The sequence below is a fragment of the Cynara cardunculus genome (assembly GCF_001531365.2).
Source record: "Cynara cardunculus var. scolymus isolate 2C chromosome LG 6, CcrdV1, whole genome shotgun sequence".
NCBI classification, from domain to species: Eukaryota; Viridiplantae; Streptophyta; class Magnoliopsida; order Asterales; family Asteraceae; genus Cynara; species Cynara cardunculus.
The window spans coordinates 13,829,088-13,850,019 of NC_037533.1; the positions used below are offsets into that span (position 1 = coordinate 13,829,088).

The 20,932-nt window shown below is 33.2% G+C and overlaps 2 protein-coding genes across 2 annotated transcripts; one reads left to right on the forward strand and one right to left on the reverse strand.

Moving 5' to 3' along the window:
- The first annotated feature begins 7,617 nt into the window (after positions 1-7,617).
- LOC112514284 (lon protease 2) lies at positions 7,618-8,808 on the forward strand. The gene has a single exon (XM_025120647.1). It carries the CDS (start codon positions 7,719-7,721, stop codon positions 8,580-8,582), a length of 864 nt encoding a protein of 287 aa, XP_024976415.1. The 5' UTR covers positions 7,618-7,718; the 3' UTR covers positions 8,583-8,808.
- Positions 8,809-8,838: 30 nt separating this feature from the next.
- On the reverse strand, positions 8,839-11,980 carry LOC112514283 (low-temperature-induced cysteine proteinase). Its single transcript, XM_025120645.1, has 5 exons — positions 11,496-11,980; positions 10,472-10,707; positions 10,237-10,377; positions 9,715-10,146; positions 8,839-9,167 (listed from the first exon to the last, which is right to left on the reverse strand). Exons 1-5 carry the CDS (start codon positions 11,917-11,919, stop codon positions 9,072-9,074), a joined length of 1,329 nt encoding a protein of 442 aa, XP_024976413.1. The 5' UTR covers positions 11,920-11,980; the 3' UTR covers positions 8,839-9,071.
- Positions 11,981-20,932: the final 8,952 nt, after the last annotated feature.

Sequence of the window (20,932 nt, forward strand, 5' to 3'; positions counted from 1 at the left end):
AAAACAGTCTTTTGAGTAACTTCTCCCACAACCTGTATCGCGTGCTAGGACGCACGTATGTCCTGGCGATTCCTGCACAAATTGCTTTTATTTGTTTATGTGATTATTTTGTTTCTTAATTAGTTTAGAATAATTATTTGTTAGTTTTAGTTATTAAGTATTTGCTTCAAATTATATTAGTATTATTATTGATAGTTTACTTTTATTAATTATTTAAAGACTTTCCTAGCTGGTTTAAGATTAGTATAGGTTTAGATTTCCTAGTTATCTCTTAGTTAGTTTATTCTATAAATGTGTTTTATTGTTTTCATTTATATTCAGTTTATTATTGATCAATAAAATTATATCACTCAGGGTTGGAACGTTTGTTGACCCTTTTCCGCAACTCTCGTTGCGTCAGCTTTGTACTAAAATAGGCTAGAATATTAAATTGTTAATGAGTTGCCATTAAATGGAATATATACTTGTGTCTGTTAGTAGACACACTACAATAAAATTGGGTTTATAGGACGTCACCAATTTCTAGTGTCCTAATAGACTGTTTTCTAAGACTTAATTTATATGATCAAAAAATAAAATGTTCTATGTAAAGGCGTTATGATAAGTTTATATGACGTGTTTGGTCGTCTTAACAAGTTTTTAGGACATATTTAATATTAAGTGTCACATTAACAATTTTATAGGACAATTTTGAGAAAAATTTCTTATAAACCCTTCTTTTATAGGATACTTTTTTCAAATACTATCCTATAAAAAAATTTAATGTGACGCTTTATATTAAAAGTGTCTAAAAACTTGTTAAAATGCCGAAAAGAGTCATATAAACCTATTAAAACGCCTTTAGATAGGACACTTTATTTTTTGGTCATATAAATTAAGTCATATAAAGCGATTTATTAGGAAATCTAAATTTTTTTGACATCCTATAAACCCGATTTTTTATAGTGACATTTAGTAACTAATAATATGAACATTCTAATTATCAAGATTTTGTCGGATTTGACGAGTTACTTCAGTTGGATATGGACCTAACCTACGAGGCCATAACCAACCCTACTTTCATCGCTTTGTTTATTATATACACCAATTAAATCTCGAGTTAGATTGGATTAGGTTAGTCGGTATATTTTCGTATTGAATTCAACCGGTTGACGGTTTGATCGGTTTTTTGTACATTCATAGTTATAAAACAGAAGAAAACATATTAGCAAAAGAGTGTCTTTGGGCCTATTAGAAATCAACCAAACCTGGTATAAAGACGAATGCTTTTAGTATTAGGATTGGAGTCCTATGAATATCAATAGGGCCTACATAGATAGCATTTAGGCCCATATTAAAATTTGGACCCTATAGGCCCATTTCATAATTTTTGATTCTGAAGCTTATAAATTATTATATACACCAAGGATTGAGATCCTAATGAGAGTAATAAATTACAATCAATAACGTGACCGGTAGGAGTAAGTGCTTGTTTGTTTACCTCTTAATAGTTCTATTAAGAGGTAGCTTTTGAATCGTTAAGAGGTGAATCTTGTTTGGTAGAAAAAAAGTATGTCTCTTAATGGTTCTAAAACTCTCTAAATGATTTTGTATCATGTGTCGCACTTAACCATTCAGTCCCTAATTTCATTTTAAACAATTAGCAAATAATTATATTTCATTTTGCATCATATCATGAAAGTCTTTTAATTATTCTGAGTTTTTGACCACTTAATCATTCTATACCAAATCATTCAGCAACTGCCAAACAGCCCCTAAGAAAAATAGCATTGTCATTTATCGTGGTTCAGACTTCTTATCTTACCTTTAGATCTTGTTTGTTTTTAAAAAATTAGACCCTTTTTTTCTAGATTTTTAGAGGTAGGGGTGTTTGGGATTACTTATTTGAAACAACTTATATTTTTCTATAAAGCATTTATCAACTTATTATAACTCAGAATGGTTTAACTTCTTCAAAAATTTCTTATTACCGATTTGGCACCGGTATAAGTTGTTTATTCAAACACTCAAAAGTGCTTATTACCGATGCCACACTGGAATAAGTCAATAAGTTGTTTTTATAAGCAATCCCAAACACCCTCTTATGTCTTATTGTCCTCTTACCTGGTAAAAGGTAAACCAACCTCTTATTTACATCTTATCGTTCTCGAAACTCTCGGCAACGATGTTTCTCAATCGATTAACCTTAATCGATTATTACCAAATCAATCCTCACTTCTCTCAATTAATGTATTTTAATATGATTTAAATGTGTTAAATACCGTTAATGTCATATTTTCGTTTAAATGAATGTTAATTATATAATTTAGATGTAAATTTTGTAATTATAATAAAAAATATGTAAAATTGTATAAGTTTGTCTCTAATTTCAATACTACGATATTCTAATGGGTAAAATAGACAATTAAAAGAAATTAAGACATTTATCAGTTTACAAAAACAAACAGTCTTATCGATTTAGGTTTCGAACTTCAACACCTCTTATCAATCCGAGGTGAAATAAGACTTCGGATTTTAACACATTTAAAAACAAAAACAAAACGTCATCTTAATGTTTATGATGACAAAAGTACGAGTGACCATTCACAACGTATGACTTAGAACTTGACAGAGCAAAAGTTAATACTCACGTTATTGTAATTTGCAAAATCAAGAGACATACGTCGTTGCATCATAACGTTTGGACATATTTTTCAACTTTCCAAAAATGAAAATAATTCAGTGGTGAAGTTGTGAGGTTCAGATTTCTTTTCTTAGAATTTGTGAGATTTATAAGATTTAATATGAGCTTTAAATATAATATCATTATGTTATGTATTAAATAGTTTTAAAAATATAATTTAGTAATTAAAAAAAATACAACTCATAAAACCATTAAATTAATTTTATTCCCCAAATAAATTGGAAATCGATAACTCCCCATAAAAAAAATTAATTAATTGTTCATAATGTATATACAAGTTTTTACACAATGTTTTTAGAGATCTGTATTTTTTTTTTGTTACCGGTCAGAATATTTAATTGAAACAATATATTTGATAGTGATCCACAACATATTTTGTTCACAAGTGTTCTCGTGGAGGGGATAGCGATATGAAAAAATACACATAATTTCATATAGACGTTTTCTTGCCAAAATTAAAAACATCGGTACTTTAACTCTTGACTTAAATTAATTAAGATTACATCTTTACAGATTCAAATACTCAATTCTCCCTTAAATGACCCATAAACGGATATAATATATATATATATATAATTAAATATATATATATATATATATATTTGATCAACGGTAAAATGGGTTAATAATTAATAATCTTTCAAATTATTTTTTAAAAATTAATTAAGGGCATTTAGGCGTAATTTAGGGGGAAAACATTAAATCTCGTTTGTTTGGAGATTATACGCGGGAAATCGGGTTCATTATTATACACTTTCCCTAGAAATTCATCGAACATTCAGGGTTAGTGTAAAGGAATTTGTTTCCACTTCTAAATATGGTAGCATATTTTCGTTATCAGTAGTTATTGTAAATGATCTTGGTTACATCATCTGTATTCCATCATTAAAATCTTTTTTATGAACCTGTAAATAATAAAATATCAAAATACTTTGTTTCACACCTGTGGAAACCTATTGAATATGTAAATATTAATAAGTTGAATAGTGTTTGATCATCGGTGAGAAGCAATGAAAGATACCCTCAAATACATGAATATGATTTCCTTTATGCAAATTATGGTTTCATTAAAATGTAGTAACAATGGAATGTAGTTTCATGAGTGTGAGTTTGGTTGGGTTATGTTAACATGTCTGATACAGGAAACAGTTCGGAAACTATCGAATTATACGGATGCATTGAAGAAGAAGACAGCAATCCTTTCCAATACAGTTACAAATTAATAAAAATAATTAATATCCATTAAATCCAGTTGGAAAATCATGCAGTAAATAAATATTAAAAATACAGTAATTCTCTGCAAACATGAATTAGACAAAAAAAACTACACTCCATGCCAAAAAAAACGGAAATAAAATAAGAACAATGGACGGTCTAAATCTGGTTGCATTGGTTGTAACAATAAAAGTGGTTGTATTCGGAACCTGTTCTCTCTCTTTCTCTCTCTCTCTCTCTCTCTCTCTCTCTCTCTCTCTCTCTCTTTATATATATATACACACACACACGCATACACTAGTCGTGTGCACGTGCAATGCACCGCATGAGCAAGTGTGAAATTTTATCATAAATGAAAAATGAAAAGGCCTCGAGCGACTTTACTCAAATACACATCAACTTCAAATCCTGCGGTAGACAGGCTTGAATCCCTCTGCGTGCTAAAGTATCCCTCTGCGTGCTAAGTCATCTTTGAAATGTCTCCTCACATGTGGCTCCTAAGGGGTGGGTTTCACATGGTTCATTCAATACAAGAAAATATAATTAATAACAAAGAAATGTCTATGAGGAGGCGGTCTTTAAAATGGAAATCAAAATCCCTTGAAATTTACTTTTTTACATAGGAGAGACTCGTTCAATTTACATATTTCAACTATTAAAAACATTTAAATAATGCATGATTAGAGAACGTTTAATTTTAGAAACATGATAAAATTGATGCACATAATGTTATTGGAAAATCAATTATGACCTCGAGAGTCAAATTACCATTGTTGCAAGACAAAAAAGAGTAATCACGTAATTGTTGTGACTACTGTATGTAACATCCTTTGATTTGACTACGATTTTGAGTCCAGTTCCCGAGCCAGCACTCCCAATTTGCATAAGCAGAGCATGGAATCATCTTGGACCTCCAGATGGGAAAGTTCGAAGGAATCTAGGAATAAATACAGAGTTCCCAACTCATTGCCTTCAATATTCCATTGATAACAACAAATACAAGTTACATTCAGTTCAGTTCAAGAAAAATCAATTTACTTTTCTCTTTTTTCTATTTTGAAATATAAGTTATAGATCGGATTTCCAGCTATAGAATATTTATGAAGTTGATTCATCGGATTCTAAAATAACTTAGTATAAAATATGGATTTTTGAAACTCAAGATAAAATAACCAAAGAGTGTGTCGATCGGATTCTCTTAATCAAATAGAGAATAGTCAAGACAAAAGATTTGATCTCACAACTTACATAAGCTAAGGATCCGATGAATGTCCAACATTCGAAACTGTAAGCTTATGGTTTGGATGTTAATCCTTTATATCTGATGTATGTAGTTCAGTGGATACATTTATTGTAAGATAAGTGTATAAGAATTTATTTCTAAGTGTTTGATCGGATGTTAAATGTATTATTTACAACTCCAATGGTTGAGACGAATAATACATGTACACATAAGATAAGATCACTTCTCATCATTGAAATGATAACCTTGGAGAGTCCCCTGGATCTCAAAAATCTGGTCATGCATGTGGACGTTGTCTTGCTAGAGGGTGTTGTTGACGTTCCTCAAACTCGCGTCCCCTAAGCAGCATTTGCGGATTTTGTGGTCGATTCAGTCCTCAATTGGATACATCGCTAGCAAGGAACTATAAGAAGTGAATGATGTCGACAAGACTAAGCCATGTATGTTATTCATATAAGAGTTGTCAAATATTTTAGAAGCAGGGCTTGGAAATTGATATCATGTTGAATTCGTAACATCGGGACATGGCTATGCCAGTTGTCAAATGTAACTTCAAAGCAACCAACAACAATTAGCCGAGCATGAAACCCTTATTGCACGAAGCTAAATGTCTTCAATGACTCCCTGTCATAGTCGACCAGATGAACAAAGAGTTTGTCATCATGGATTCAACGAAGTTGTACCTCATCGTCACCAAAGACTTCAAAACCTTCATATTACAAAAACAAACAAGTTGATGTCTTAGACAACATAGGCTTAGACTTAAGGAGGTTGTCATTTAATGTCATGTCATCGGTTCATCTGTCATAAAATATGATCGTAATGGAAGTATTTCATCTTGTATTTATTCTATATATTTGTGCATTTTGTGTCTCAATGATCAATAACTTGATCAAAAAGCGATGAATCTTCAAAACCTAAAAATCAACCTCACCTCTAATGAACTATGTATAATGATTGTGTATGCATATCCATAGAAACACTAGCCAATACAACACTATATTTTTTTATCGCCAGATAAACTAAAAGTTATTTTTTTCAAAAAATAAAGGGAAAATTGCATCAAAATAAAACCAACTTTCATCTGATTTTTATTTTGGGGAACCAACTTTCAAAATTGTTATTTAGAGATCTATATCAAACTTTTTGTTTAATTAAGGGTCTAGTTGACATGTTGCCTTTTAATGCTGACATCATTCAGATCTTTTGCCAACTAAGATATTCCACGTCATATTAATTTTTTATTTTGAAACTAATATTCCACGTCATTTTTAAAATTACAAAATAATTATAGAAAAATAACTAAAATTCGTTTTTTTTTCCAAAAATTATTGTAATAAAATCTATTTTTCATTTCAAATCTCGTTTTTTTAAATAAAAAAATCAGATATCAAATTGTGATTAAAGAAGTCCATTTTTGAAAAAATTATCAATTTGATATTTGATTTTTTTTTAAAAACAAGATTTAGAATGAAAAATATATTTTATTACAATAATTTTTGAAAAAAAACGAATTTTAGTTATTTTTCTATAATTATTTTGCAATTTTAAATATGACGTAGAATATTAATTTTAAAATAAAAAATTAATATGACGTGGAATATTTTAGTTGACAAAAGATCTGGATGATGTTAGCATTAACATGTCAACCAGACCCTTAAATAAACAAAAAGTTTGATAGAAACCCCTAAATGACAATTTAAAAATTAGTTCCCCAAAATAAAATTTAAGTGAAAGTTGGTTTCATTTTGATACAATTTTCCCAAAAATAAATGAAGTAATAGTTTCAATACTTTCTCCATATAACGTCGCATGCTCACAAGGGCTACATAACAACAATATACATGCATTATTGCCCAACAAAACATCATTTTCGGTTCTTATTTCAATGTATGACAATATCTTATTGGAAATTAATTACAACTTACCATAAATCTATAAGTTCAACAAATTTCGTCATTATTTCATAACTTTCTATTTCAGATGTTAAATTTGCACATTAAAAATATTACTCTTCAACGTGATCTTAATAGCGAGTTGAACTCTATTTTCTTGAAACTTCATCCACTTTCAATTTTGATCACACTCATCGACACGTTATTAACAGTTACAACAAAACCGAATGAAACTCAACATGCCAATGATGCCATTTGAGCATCGACGAACCATAAGAAAGATTTGTTCAGTCTAGATATGTGTAACGCTGGTTCAGAACCTTATAAACTTGGTCAATTAAAAATCAAACAGAAACACGTAAAATAAGATGATGTCTTCGTATGTAGACGAGTTGAGATTGTTAGCAATTAACTTTTTACGGGATTAAGATGATGTCATTGCCAATTATTATTTTCGAATAAAGAAAATTCTTGTAAAAGCTATAAAAATTCCACGTGTGAAATTGGTAACCACAGAGAAAATTACAAACAAAAACTCTTATCCACATCATACGGTGGTCTCTCCAAATCCACCAAAAACCTTCACTTTCTCTCTCTAAAACTTCTAGAGAGAGAAACTCCATCTCCTTCATCTTCCCCAAATGCCACTCTCTGTCCTTCTTTGAAAACCACACACACACTAATGGCTCTCCCTCAGCTCCTCCCTTCCCCTTCTTCCTCTTACCTCACCCACCACCGCTTAAACCCCCATACCCTCTCATTTTCGCCTTCTAATTTCAATTCTATCTCCCTTCCCCACCGCCGCCGCCATCACCGGAACCACACCTCCTCCCTTCGCTGCTCGTCCTCTTCGTTTTCCGAGAAACATGAAAACACTCCGTCCCCTAATTCCAACGATATCGTCGAACTACCTCTCTTCCCTCTCCCACTCGTCCTCTTTCCCGGCGCCATCCTCCCGTTACAGATCTTCGAATACCGTTACCGTATCATGATGCACACTCTCCTCCAAACCGACCTCCGATTCGGCGTTATTTACACCGATGCAACCTCCGGTACGGCGGATGTGGGATGCGTTGGAGAGGTCGTGAAACACGAACGTCTTGTCGATGACAGGTTCTTCATCATATGTAAAGGTCAAGAGCGGTTCCGTGTGACGAAAGTGGTTCGCACCAAACCCTATCTTGTGGCGGAGGTGGTGTGGTTGGAGGACCGGCCGTCGGGGAACGGCGAGGAGGATTTAGAAGGGCTGGCTAGCGAAGTGGAGAGCCATATGAAAGATGTGATTAGGTTATCGAATCGATTGAATGGGAAACCGGAGAAAGAGGCCGGAGATTTACGCCGGAATCTATTTCCGACGCCGTTTTCGTTTTTCGTGGGGAGTACGTTTGAAGGGGCGCCGAGGGAGCAGCAGGCGTTGTTGGAGTTGGAGGATACCATGGTGAGGTTGAAAAGAGAGAAAGAGACGTTGAGGAATACGCTTAATTACTTATCTGCTGCATCTGCTGTTAAAGATGTGTTTCCATCATCATCATCGTCATCTTCCTGATTATGATGAATGATTATAGGTACCCAATTAGTTGTCAATTTTGATTTTTGTGGGTTTGCTATAATCCCTTTATATAGCCTTGTAAAGATTCTGATACGCATTACTGAAATCCATCATTATCATCAACACTATTCTATGGGTATTCATTTGTGAATGTGTTGGGTTTCTGTGAATACGTGGAACCTGGATCCTTTTGGGAATAGAAAAATGAATCTATTACTTCAAAGCTTCTGTTACATTCATCAACTCTTTTTCCTGAGAGAAATAGACCAATCTTTGATTAATATAATGAATGATCTCTAACAAAGCATATTCACGTGATGCCTCTTTTTGCACTAATCGACACTATAAATTCAGAGTTCTAGCCTTTATATGCAAGCACCGTTACAAAGAAAGGACCAAAATCCAAAAATTTCTGAGTCTACAAATGGCAATGGTTTATGAATAAGTCTAATTGATCATCAACTGCTACTGCCATTACTGATGAATTTAGAAGTATTGCTGATGGAGGGAACTCCGGCCACTTGATTTCCCAAAACTGCTGTTCTTCTTAGGCTGGTTCGCTACCGTGCCATTGCCTGTTTGCTGTGATCATGTCCATATGACTATTAGAAGAAATTAAGAACACAATGTACTTGTCTTGAAACAAATGTACAAGTAATATAAACCATCAGCAACAGTTGCAATTCAAAGGTAATAATCAACAAGGGAAGGTTGTAGGTTGTGTTCGTTAAAATACATGAGCATAGCTTCACAATTTCATGAAGAATGTTGTGCAATGAAGAGCATAATGCAAGAACAAGCTGAAAAGTTGGGAAGAAAAACATGAAAACATTGGACATTTCACAGGTGACAGAGGTGTTTTGAGAGATCAGTTTGTAAAAGACATGGAGGACATAAACGTTTGTGAACAAAAGGAGTGAGTAACCAAATTACCTGGGTGAAAGAGCAATTTAATCAAATTACCAAATCAAACGTAGGGAGGGTAAGAAGTACGCATACCAATCTCTAACCCAAAAGTAGAGAGGGTATTTCCGTGAAGAAAGACAAATGTAATAAATATTTGAAAAACTGGTTAAGAAAAAGCAATAACATACAAAAGAAGCAGGTAGAAGAAAAAGCATAAACTAACCTTGAGGCACAAGTTCCTTTTAGAATCACAGATGGGATAATCAGAAGGGCAACAGTGACGATGGTCCTTACAGCATACAGAGGCACTCGCCTCGCAGCACATCCATTTAAAGCATATCCCAAGAATCGTTTTAGCACAACAGCAGGTTTCGCCTTCGGCACACCAGGAAAACAAATTACATTTGACGGGTTTTGGAGTAGGAGATGGGGGTGGATTAGGGCTAGTCTTTATTGGATAAGACGCTAGCATGTTGATCCCACAGAGTCCATCGGAATTCCCTGTGTTACGAGCCATGTACATATAACCATCTATTCCCCATGATGTTCCCCATGAATTCTTTATAATCCAGTAATCTTCTCCATCTTTTGAATCGTATCCAACTATCAGTACAGCATGATCTAAAGCAGTCGAGCATGGCCCTTTAAATACTCCCTGATCAACAATTCAATATAAGCCATTGAAATCCCTTGGCAACTTTCTATTTCTTTCTTTCTCGGGGGAGGGGTGATTAGGAACACTAACCTTTGAATAATACTGAAATGCTCTCTCGCTGCCACATATACCCACACTCACAGGTTGAGTTGCAACAGCTTGTAGTAGCAGATCTTCGTTGTTTTCAGGAACATCATTGTAACCATCAATTGTGACAACTTTTCTATCCCGCTGAATTGACACACGAAGCAAACAATAGGCGAGTTGATTAACTATTAGAAAGTTGAATTAAGATAAAGCTGGAAATAATAGAGGAATTAATTACTTTGTTTCTATTGCAAGAAGTTGCTTTCCCTTGATATGGGTAATCCTCTTCGGTATCAATCCCACGGTTTTGTATCACAAATTCATAGGCATAATCCATGAGTCCACCATCACAGCCACTGTTGAAGGATTTGTCGCAATCAACCAACTCCTGTTCAGAAAGGCTGATCAGGGATCCAGTTACGATTTGATTAATGCCCTCCATTGCTCCTGTGGCTGAGAATGACCAGCATGCACCTGCACGACAAACCGTTTCAAAAATAAACCATCCAGTCAAATACGTTGGTTGCACAGAATTGGAGAGCAGCAATTATGCAATACAAATATTATACAACATTTGGGTAAAAGTTCTCTTTACTATATATAGACTTTTGTTGCACAGTATATTATATAACTTAAGTATGAAGATAAACCAATTTTATAATCTAAATGAATAATTATGTAACATGGAAGCAGGCACTTTAGTTGCAAAGGATGAAACATCCAAGTTGCATACCAACATAACAATGTTTTCTTGTTTATAACCACCAAGTCACATAACCATGCGTCCCAACTTGACCTGTTGTCAATTTAAAACAATGTGCTTAGTTTGAAATTCAGTTATTACATAACTTTGCTACCGGATCATTATTTTTGTTGCAATCTACAGAAGAAATGATAATGTATTTCGGAATGGATGGAGTATATGCATAGGATCATGCTATCAGGTCATCTAACAAACATGAAGAAATCATTGAATCAATATCTAGGGCTTCCATAAAGGGAAGGTAAAAGATGATACTATATAAATAACATCAAAATAGACATTACAACGAGCAAAACTATTCCAAATCAACATCCCTCGAAACGCCACCAAAACACATCAATCAGAACAATAAACCTACAATACAAATCAGAGATATTTCACGGACTTGACTGGGATGCTGACCTCTAGGTATGAATCTCATGAGCAGTAGCTATATCTATGTTAGTCAGGGCACTAGCAGATTAAGATATTTAGAACAAAGATATACACAAACACATACCACAACTCCCTTGATCTTTAACAGGAGTAACCGCTCCTTTCTCCCTCCAATCCAAAGATTTTGGTAGATCATTTGATGATTCAATCAACAAACCACCACGATTAAGCCTAATCAAATCACCGGAAGAAGCAGACGCGGAGAGACCGCCCAATCGAGCTAGCTTGAACTCATGGTGAGTGAGATCGGCAAAGGCATTGAGTGCAAGCGTAAAAGAAGAATTGGCATCACTGTTGTGACGAAGAATGTAAGCGTAGTTGTCTTGAAAAACATCGAGCCTGTAGAGTTTCTCTTCCTCCGTGGAATAGGATTTCCCGTGTTGTTGGCACCATTGTTGGAAAAGATCAGACGTGGTGGAGGTTGAAAAAGAGGTAAGAGGGAAGAAGAATAAGAAGAAGAGAGGTGAAATCCGCCATAGCCAAACCATTTCGAGAGATAGAATTGGGGGAGATGGTGGATTGGGGGTTGTTCTGGAAGGGCGGAGGGTGGTGAAAGGGAAACACGGGACGTGCTTCAGTGAGATGAATGGTTTATCGTTAAAGTCAAAAGTCGATTTGATGTCGACACATGCCTGCTTCTCCACGTCTTTCTTTTTATTTTTTTCAATCAAAAATTACAGTATTAAATTTTACCGTTAAACAATTATCGGGTAAGTGTTTGATAAACGGTCTCTAAGTTTCAATTATAATTGAAGATTGTGAAGTCAAGCTCGAGTTCAGCTTGTTTACTACCTTGATTAAAAATAATGTAATCAAATATTTAATTAACTGACGGTCTGCAATCATATAAAATTTGGTTTGACATTAATTTGATAAAAAAAAATCTTTAATTAATAATCAAATATTTATACAAATGTAAACGTTATAAACATTTAAGGTGCAGTTAAACCGGATAAGATATTTTATTTATTGTAAATAAATGAAATTATAAAAATATTTTCAAGAAAAAAAATTATTTCATTTTTCTAAACAACCTAAAATCAAGATTCTAAATGACGTGAAATATTGAGTGATGGAGAGATTAAACCTCAAACGACGTTTTTTAAGGTGTGACTTATAGCAGGAAATTTGTATATCATATATGCATTTGTACATATGCACGTATGTATTTCATAATTACTCAAATCAATGATATTAAACAATTTAAATTAGATTATATATTAAAAACTAAAAATGTGTATGAGATCAAATAATATCTTATAAAAACCATGCATCAAGCCATGAACTTATCATGGCACCGGATACGCACGTTGAGTCACGTCGACATCAGATACGTAAGCCTTCTAGACCAAGGTTAATAAAAACAAAATACATGGTTTCTCATAGGTGTATTTTAATTTTTTTTATTGGTTAGATTTTCAGCAATATTTGTCATTTTGCATTAAAAATTTTAAAAAAAATAGTATATTTCTCTAAAACATTAATTGTTTTATTTTTAGTATTTTAATTTTTGTTTTAAGTTAAGACATTTAACCAATTAAAATTAAAATTATTTCAATTAACAATAATCGCAATAAAATTGGATCAGGACCAATGAGGCATTAATGACAGGGTCTAACACGAAGTAGGTTTTGCGGACAAAACCAGGTATGTTTTGAACCAGACTTTTTGTAATTCTAAGCATAACTTGTAGAGACTCAAGAGTGATACATATTTCTTAATGGAATCTCAACTTTCCTAATGTTGTTTGAGATTCCATTAAGAAATATGTGATAAGCACGGAGTGCTTTAGAAAGTTGTAAACCGAGAACCTTCGAGTATTGGTTTTTAATTTTGTGATATAGACTTCGGTTAACATGCAACGTAATTGTTCCTCACGAATGTCGTTAGCTACTAATCAATATCGATATATTGTCAGAACCTCGCTAGAAGATATCAATAAATACTTATAAGACAACAATAATGAGACAGACGTCACGAATAGTTCAAGTAATGAAATGTCTATTTGAGTCAATAGTTTGTTGTTTATGCATGGAAATTTAGGTAATAAAATGTGTTATATAAGATATTAAAACGTAATTCATTATATTTTGATTATTCAAATCAAAATGAATAAACACATTTACGTTTCTTCGTAATTTGACCTTATTTTATGAAAAAGCTTAGATGGTGTTATTCTCTTTATATTAGTAAGTACTCTTTGATATGCTTATGTAGTAATCCAAAGAACTTATATTATAAATCATAACATGCTTAGATCTAGGGATGCACAAAGAAGATCAAACCTAAAGTCTGGGCCTAGTGAGCCTAAAGTCCGATCCAGGCCAGACCTAACTTTTGGGGGCATTTCCAGATTTAAAAAGTCCTGGAAAACCCAGTTAAGCCCAAAAAGAACCCTGTTTGAAAAAGCTCTATTGGGCCCTTTTTCAACCCCTAAAGTCAGACCCTGTGCCTAAATAAACTCGGGTCATTTTGCTCACTGAAAATGAGCTTCGAAGGTTTAGTTCCAGGCCTAAAAAAGCACAAACCTTGTGCATATCTACTTAGATCTATGAAATATTCTTGAAACAAAAAATCAATGATAGTGAACTTTTGACTTCTTAAGAACATTAAATACTTCAACAAAATACAGCTCCTCTACTCGTATTTGTTTGTTTTAATATGAAAATAGCATATTGATATCATTTCAACGTCTTTTCATCAACAATCTCTGGAATGGATACCAAAATGGGAGCATAAATCATAATACCCACTTCAGTTTGTGTTCTTAGAGTAACTTTTCACCAATTCAAGAACCTAAGTTTAGATAATCACATTTATAAACTTCAATATGAGTGTCTAGTTGTCCAATAAACTTATATCTTGCATAAAATTTGTATGTAAATCATCATAACGACCTTTGAACTACAAGAGCATTATTTCTTAAGTAACTTATAAGCTTAATAAACGAAATTAGAAACTACTTTAAATATAACTTATCCTATGAGCATTATAGGTGACATTAATGCCACGTCATAACTAAAATAATGTAAACAATTACTGAACAGAAATAAAAATTAATATTTAGAATGGTTAACTAACTTCGTTAATCCACTTTCTTAGAGCCCTGGTATATGCTACTCTTTTTGTTAGAATAAAAACCATAACATGGATTATTACTATAATCGATTTTGTTTTTCTAAGCAAACTGTGGAACACTCGTACAAAATTCGATCACTTACAATTTGGTTATCTAATGATAAACTCGAGTGATGTGTTCTTTATTTTTGGATGAGTATATTTGGCTTTGAAATACTCAGAAATGAAGCTTGATTTTTATGAACGTAACTCTGTAAAAGTTTAATGTCAAAAGGTTAGAGTAAACTTTAATTTATCTCAAAACGGTGACTTCTCACAAAGTCTTACATTTTGAAACATACTTGGTTGTTTTACAAGAGTTTTTGAAAATTTGTTAACTTATCAAAAGTATATTTGCTTTTGATCATGGGAACTTTTTGTTCGATAAAATTCATCTTTACTGAAATTCTCAAATAGTTGCCTTGAATTTAATCTTTGGATAAACATTATGACACATTTCCAAGAAATTGTTCGTGAAAATATTTTAATGCCACATTCCACAAGATGATTCTTGATAATTTACGTAATCGACTTTTGATGTTTTATGAACACGACAATAATATTTTTCTAACACAAAACACTGAAAATATTAGTTCATAACATGTTGGATTATGTTTGTCAATCATCAAAACAAACATGATTGTTAAGTGTAAATAAATGTAAAATGCATTTCTATACACTTACATCAACACGATTGATTAGTCTCATGAACTTATCATATAAAATCGTCCTTAGTGTGCTAGCACGTTTGCAAAGTTCCGCACCACACGTTATCAACAAAACCAATAAGCCTTTATACATTGGTTGAGGGTTAGTATTTCCTGCTGGAGTTAGAGCTACACCAAAGATCAACACTAAGCCCATTCGTAATTGTTGTGATTTTAGATTAAATTACCCAAGGGATTCCAAGATGTGCACGTTGGTGTATGATCTCTACGAATGATGTGCTGGTAGCAAACTTGAAAGCTGAATTGAACGAAATAATAGAGAGTGACATTAGAAACTCAAGGCCTATGTATTATTGTAGTAGCATATCTAAGACCAAATACATTTGTTGCAATTTTTCACTATGGAGTGTATTGACAAGGGGGTAGAAGTCAACATTGAGGGCAAGTAATACCTTAAATAATATGTTAAAGTATCTAAGATCTACAATTCAAAACAAGAGAAAGGTCTTTGATGACATAACAAATCACACATATAAAAGGCAGGTTGACTAAAGTGGACTGCTACCACGGGGGTGTTGTCTGACAAGAAGGTACAACTATAACGAAGAGAAAATTATATAGGGTAGCGATTAAATCAACTATGTTGTATTGGTCGCGGTATTGGGAGATAGAAGATCCGTGAGAGGAAGTTGGAAATTATAGTAACGAGGATGTTGACAGGGCAACATCAAACTAAAACCAAGGATTGATTTACACATCATCATATATGATTCTTGATGATAAATGGAGAAGAAAATACATACTTGAAGGGAACTTTATAAGATGCTTACTGGAAGAAGAAGATGAAGTCATTAATATTATCCTTCAATTACTCTCTTGATTGCCCATCTGGACTTATTAGTGTTCTTGATCTCCCAATTTCAACATGAATTTTGGTGCATACGTATTTTTCTGGAGAGAGATTTTGGGCAATTGACCGTTAATTGAAAATGATAACCACCAATATTTATAGTTAAGTACAGGGACCAACATTGCCCATCACAATAACTGGAGGACCTGTTATATAATGTGAGATTTAATTAATATATAACTTATAATTAAGTTATTAATAATGGATTAATAAAACTTATATATATATATAAGGCCACATGATCGAATAATTCTTACAGAGGATGCTTGGGTGGACTTGTGGTTGGACCATGTTGGACATGTTACTGAACAAGGTCTTCCAAGGGAGTTGGGAGTTATGCCTCTCACAATTAAGAGGTGGTTTGAATACACTTTGATATACATGGATGATTTGATTGGTTCGATTTAAATCCTAGATAGATACCAGATAACATCAAGTTGATCAATAACATCTACTTTTTGATGAAAAAGAGGAAAATAACAAGCTTAGTTTTTAAGATGGATTTTGCAAAGGCTTGTGATTGCATCTCACCTAAGTCCATAATTCAGGCTGTACAAGCTTCTTAATGGCTTATCGTTTTGATAAGTGCTTGCATCTCAACAGTTAAAATTCTCAAATTCTTGTAAATAGCTCTCCAAGAAGATATAGAATTGCACAAGAGTTCAAGTCGAGGTGATCCCGATTTCTTTGATTCTTTTCATTATAAATGATGAGGTGCATTTCTTCCTAAAGTCGTGTCTCAAGGAACACTAAAAGGAATCACAGTGGACGATACGTCAAGGATAAACCACTCAGTTTCCATATGTCATGATTATCTTTTTTTACATCCATCATTGAGGAGCTAAACAACATCAAAAGGACACTGGAAGTCTTTATGGAGCCAATGTTCGTCAAGAGCTACAATGTAACACCCTCGAATATGGAAAGAGCGACTAACTTAATATTTTCATTAATACAATGAATAAAGGGTAAATTTCTTTTCTATTAATCAATACTTGAATTACCTCGAATATCGAATCCAAAATCATCATCAACAAAAAGATAGACAAAGCCTTACATACTAAATAAGATCGGATATTACTTTAACCCAATAACTGTCGCTATCTGCGAAGGTGGAAGACATCAACGACAAGCTAAAACCTTCTCGTGCAACTATCTAGCACTCATCTCATCATGGTGTCGCTAGTACCATTTTTCCACGGACCTGATGCAAATGCCGGCAAAGGAAAAGGTTAGGCTTAAAACATCTAGTGAATTCAAAAGTTTTCATCATAAATTCATAATCATAAGACGGTAACACTGAAAGATTGTTTATTGAATTTATAATTTTGCAATTGAAATATATTTATCATAAAAGCAACATCTTTCCGAAAACCCACCATTTTCTTGATGAAGTCTCGTTAATCAAAATACCCAATTACACACAACCAAAACTCAATACTCACATCACCAAGAATAAAATTATAAAGCACTAAAATGGGAAACATAGCTTTAATCAAGTCTTAAAAACAATTAACTCACGTTTACCCTTGGAAGGGTGTAAAACATCTGAAGATGACAAGAGGAAACCCGATTTACCATTCATTGTGACGGAACACATAAGTAACCCACAAGCTAATGTTACTAGCTGCATCACTTTAGGTATAAAACCATTGACATTAACCCAAGCCAGTCATTTAGTCAATTGTGATCGAAAGCTCGTTTACTCGGAAATTACATAATAATCATAATGCGTATTTTCAAGCTACAATAAGAGATGAATTGGAAATTACATAATCATCACAATGTCTATTTCCAATAATAATAAAAAGTCACGTTAAACTCGTTCACTTGTAAATTACATAATAATCACAATGCATATTCCCAAGTTATGACTTTAGAATCTTATCCTTTACTTACTCCTTAAAACTGACTTCTATGCCTATGGATCTATTGCATTCTAGCCATAGAATTACATGACTCAAACTGAATGCCTAACACACTTAAAGTGTGTAATATATTATATAATTATGTCATAATTGCATGTAATTCCAAAAGCTCGATATAAAGCAAATTAAACCGGACAAATGTCCCTAAGACTCATTTAAGTCAAAATGAGCCAAAAGCTCAACAACTCAATCGACTATTTCTTAAAAGTCATTAAAAGCAATAGAACGTATTTAACCGATGTTTATGCAAATACATGCTCCAACGACATGATTAACTCAAAAACAGATCATTGATTGGAATAAATCATTTTCCAATTAAAATCATACCGTTTATATTTCCAAAAAGTCTCATAACACAATAATACGTATTTATCATCAAATAATCTTTATTTAAAGGATAAATTATCAAAAGGACCTACACTTATGATTTATTTATCCAAACGTCCAAAACCCCACATATAAACATTTTAGATGATTTATAAAACAAAATATACCAAATATGCTAAAACTCACCAAATAACCCACACATTTGGTAAGTAGTAAGTAAAACATGTTAATACTTCAAAATGAACAATTTTGGCATGTACATAGTTTTCACAAAGCAACTTGAACTCACCTTGCTAGATTTAGGGCAAATCCTGGTTTTACCCCAATCTTGAGCTTCATTTGGTGAAGAGATGAAATTCTGAAACTACAACTCCAAATATCTGGTGGAAAGCTCTCAATAACACTTCATTTTCTTCCAAAACACACACAAAAGAACCTAAGATAGAATGAGAGTTGTTGGTGCAAAAAGACCAAACCCTAGATTCAAAGGACAAAGATGTGATCTTACCTTCAACTTCTATGAATTCTAAAATAATCAAGGAATTATTAATCATCATTGTTCTCATCTTGATTATCTCAAAAAAAAAAAAAAAAAAAAAAACGAACCCATAGCAAAAAGAATCTCCCAAACGGTGTAGAAATGAGGAAGTTATGGCTAAAATGAGAAAACATCGATTTTCGGTCTTTTTGTGCAGGTCAGACCTCCATGCTAGTTTCACTGCTAGTTTAAACTAGCGTGGAAACTAGCCCGAGAATTTCAGTGTCTAGTGCTAGTTTCACTAGTAGTTTAAACTAGCACTGAAACTAGCTCGAGCTCAAAATTCCTGGTGCTAGTTTTGAAGTGAGTTTAACTCACTTGATAACTAGCTTGGCACTGTATTGTGTTTTTAAGCTGATTTATGACCTCTCAAGTGATCGAAGTTATATCGAAGGTCTCTAAATGCCTTAAAAGACCTCCAACACAACTTTTCTTCATCCCAAATCTATTGTGACTCTTGATTCAAAAGCCATGAACATTCAATAATAGATGGACACCGGATGACTTGCTAAAACAAATCTACACTCTTAAAAGATTAACCGAGAAAACACGGGTGTTACATACAAGGTTATGTTGATATGATTCAATGTCGAGTAGGTTCTTTTCCAATTATATACATGGACGTACTGATTGGGGTGAACTCTTCTAGGAAACAAATTTGGGTAAAGGTGGTGAAGTTAAACAAAAATTAGTAGGATGGAAAACGAAATGTTTATCAATGAGACGAAGAATTGTCATGAAAATTTAAATCTTGTTATGTGTACAAAACCATGTGCAATATTCACAACCAGAAAGGTGTTTATAGGTTGCTCATTCAGTATTTTGATATAAAATATTAAAAGATCTGGCAATCCATTTGATGCAACCTGGTTTGGCAAAAGCACTTTCTATCCAAGGTCGTGTTTTTCTTACAACTATGAGTACAAGGCGTATTGTTGGTGATGACTTCAATGCAACAAAGGGGTGTCGTTCAAGGAAGTAACGTTTAATACTCGTGGCAAGGAAGTGGATGAATACATTGATCATTTGTTCTTGGACCTTTTCTTTACGTCTAGCGATTCAAGCAAAACTATGCCAAGGAAACCAAGTTTATGTTTGGATTCAACAACCTAAAGATATGTAAATTAATGATAGCAAATAGACTCTTACTTTTCTCTTTCCTATCTGCATGTTTTGGTCAATATCCTTGGATAGATATTTGATCAACGATATGTGGGTTTCTCTTGTTCCCGTTGTATTCAATTGTACATGTTTCCAACAATTGTTGGCTTTACTTGATAAATCCAATCTTTTTGTCAAAAACAAATACATGATCCCAACAACTTTGACGCTAAAAAATCAAACACTTTGACGCTCAAAAATTAAAACCAACTAACTAGTTACAACCAGCTTCTTGAGGGGTGAACCTATGGACCCACTCCATTAAATGAGCTCACGAAGCAATCTGGGGGCAAAGCCTTAATTTTCATAAGCAATTTTTTTGGGGATATGAAAGGTACACTCGCTAAACATTGAGTAGCGCTCTGAGATACTAGAAAATACAAGGAACATCAACAAAAAAAAAAAACCAAAAAAGTCATTTGGAATAAATAAAAAAATTGAAAAGTCTCACGAAATCAACTACATAAACCAAAAAAAGTTAATCGAAATAAACAAAAAAACTTAAAAAATATTTCGAAATGGTGCAATTTGACTAAAAATACATTGGACTACTTCACAAACCTTTGATTCATACTTTTAATCAACCTTAAAGGTGCATCTATTCATCAAAAGTTTACCGTCTAAAAGCCACTACGTGACGGTGGGCGCTGTCGCATGCCATGACGACAAGGGTGTCTCCTCGCATTCCATCACGTTCATCGCATCCATTTAAGGTGTGGGGCTCTTTAAGTTTTTTTTCGACCTTTTTTTTAAGTTGAAGTTTTATACTTTTTTTAAGATCTATACATTATTTTCTACTTTTTTATAAATTTAAATACTTCAATATGATGATAATAATATAAACCTACATTT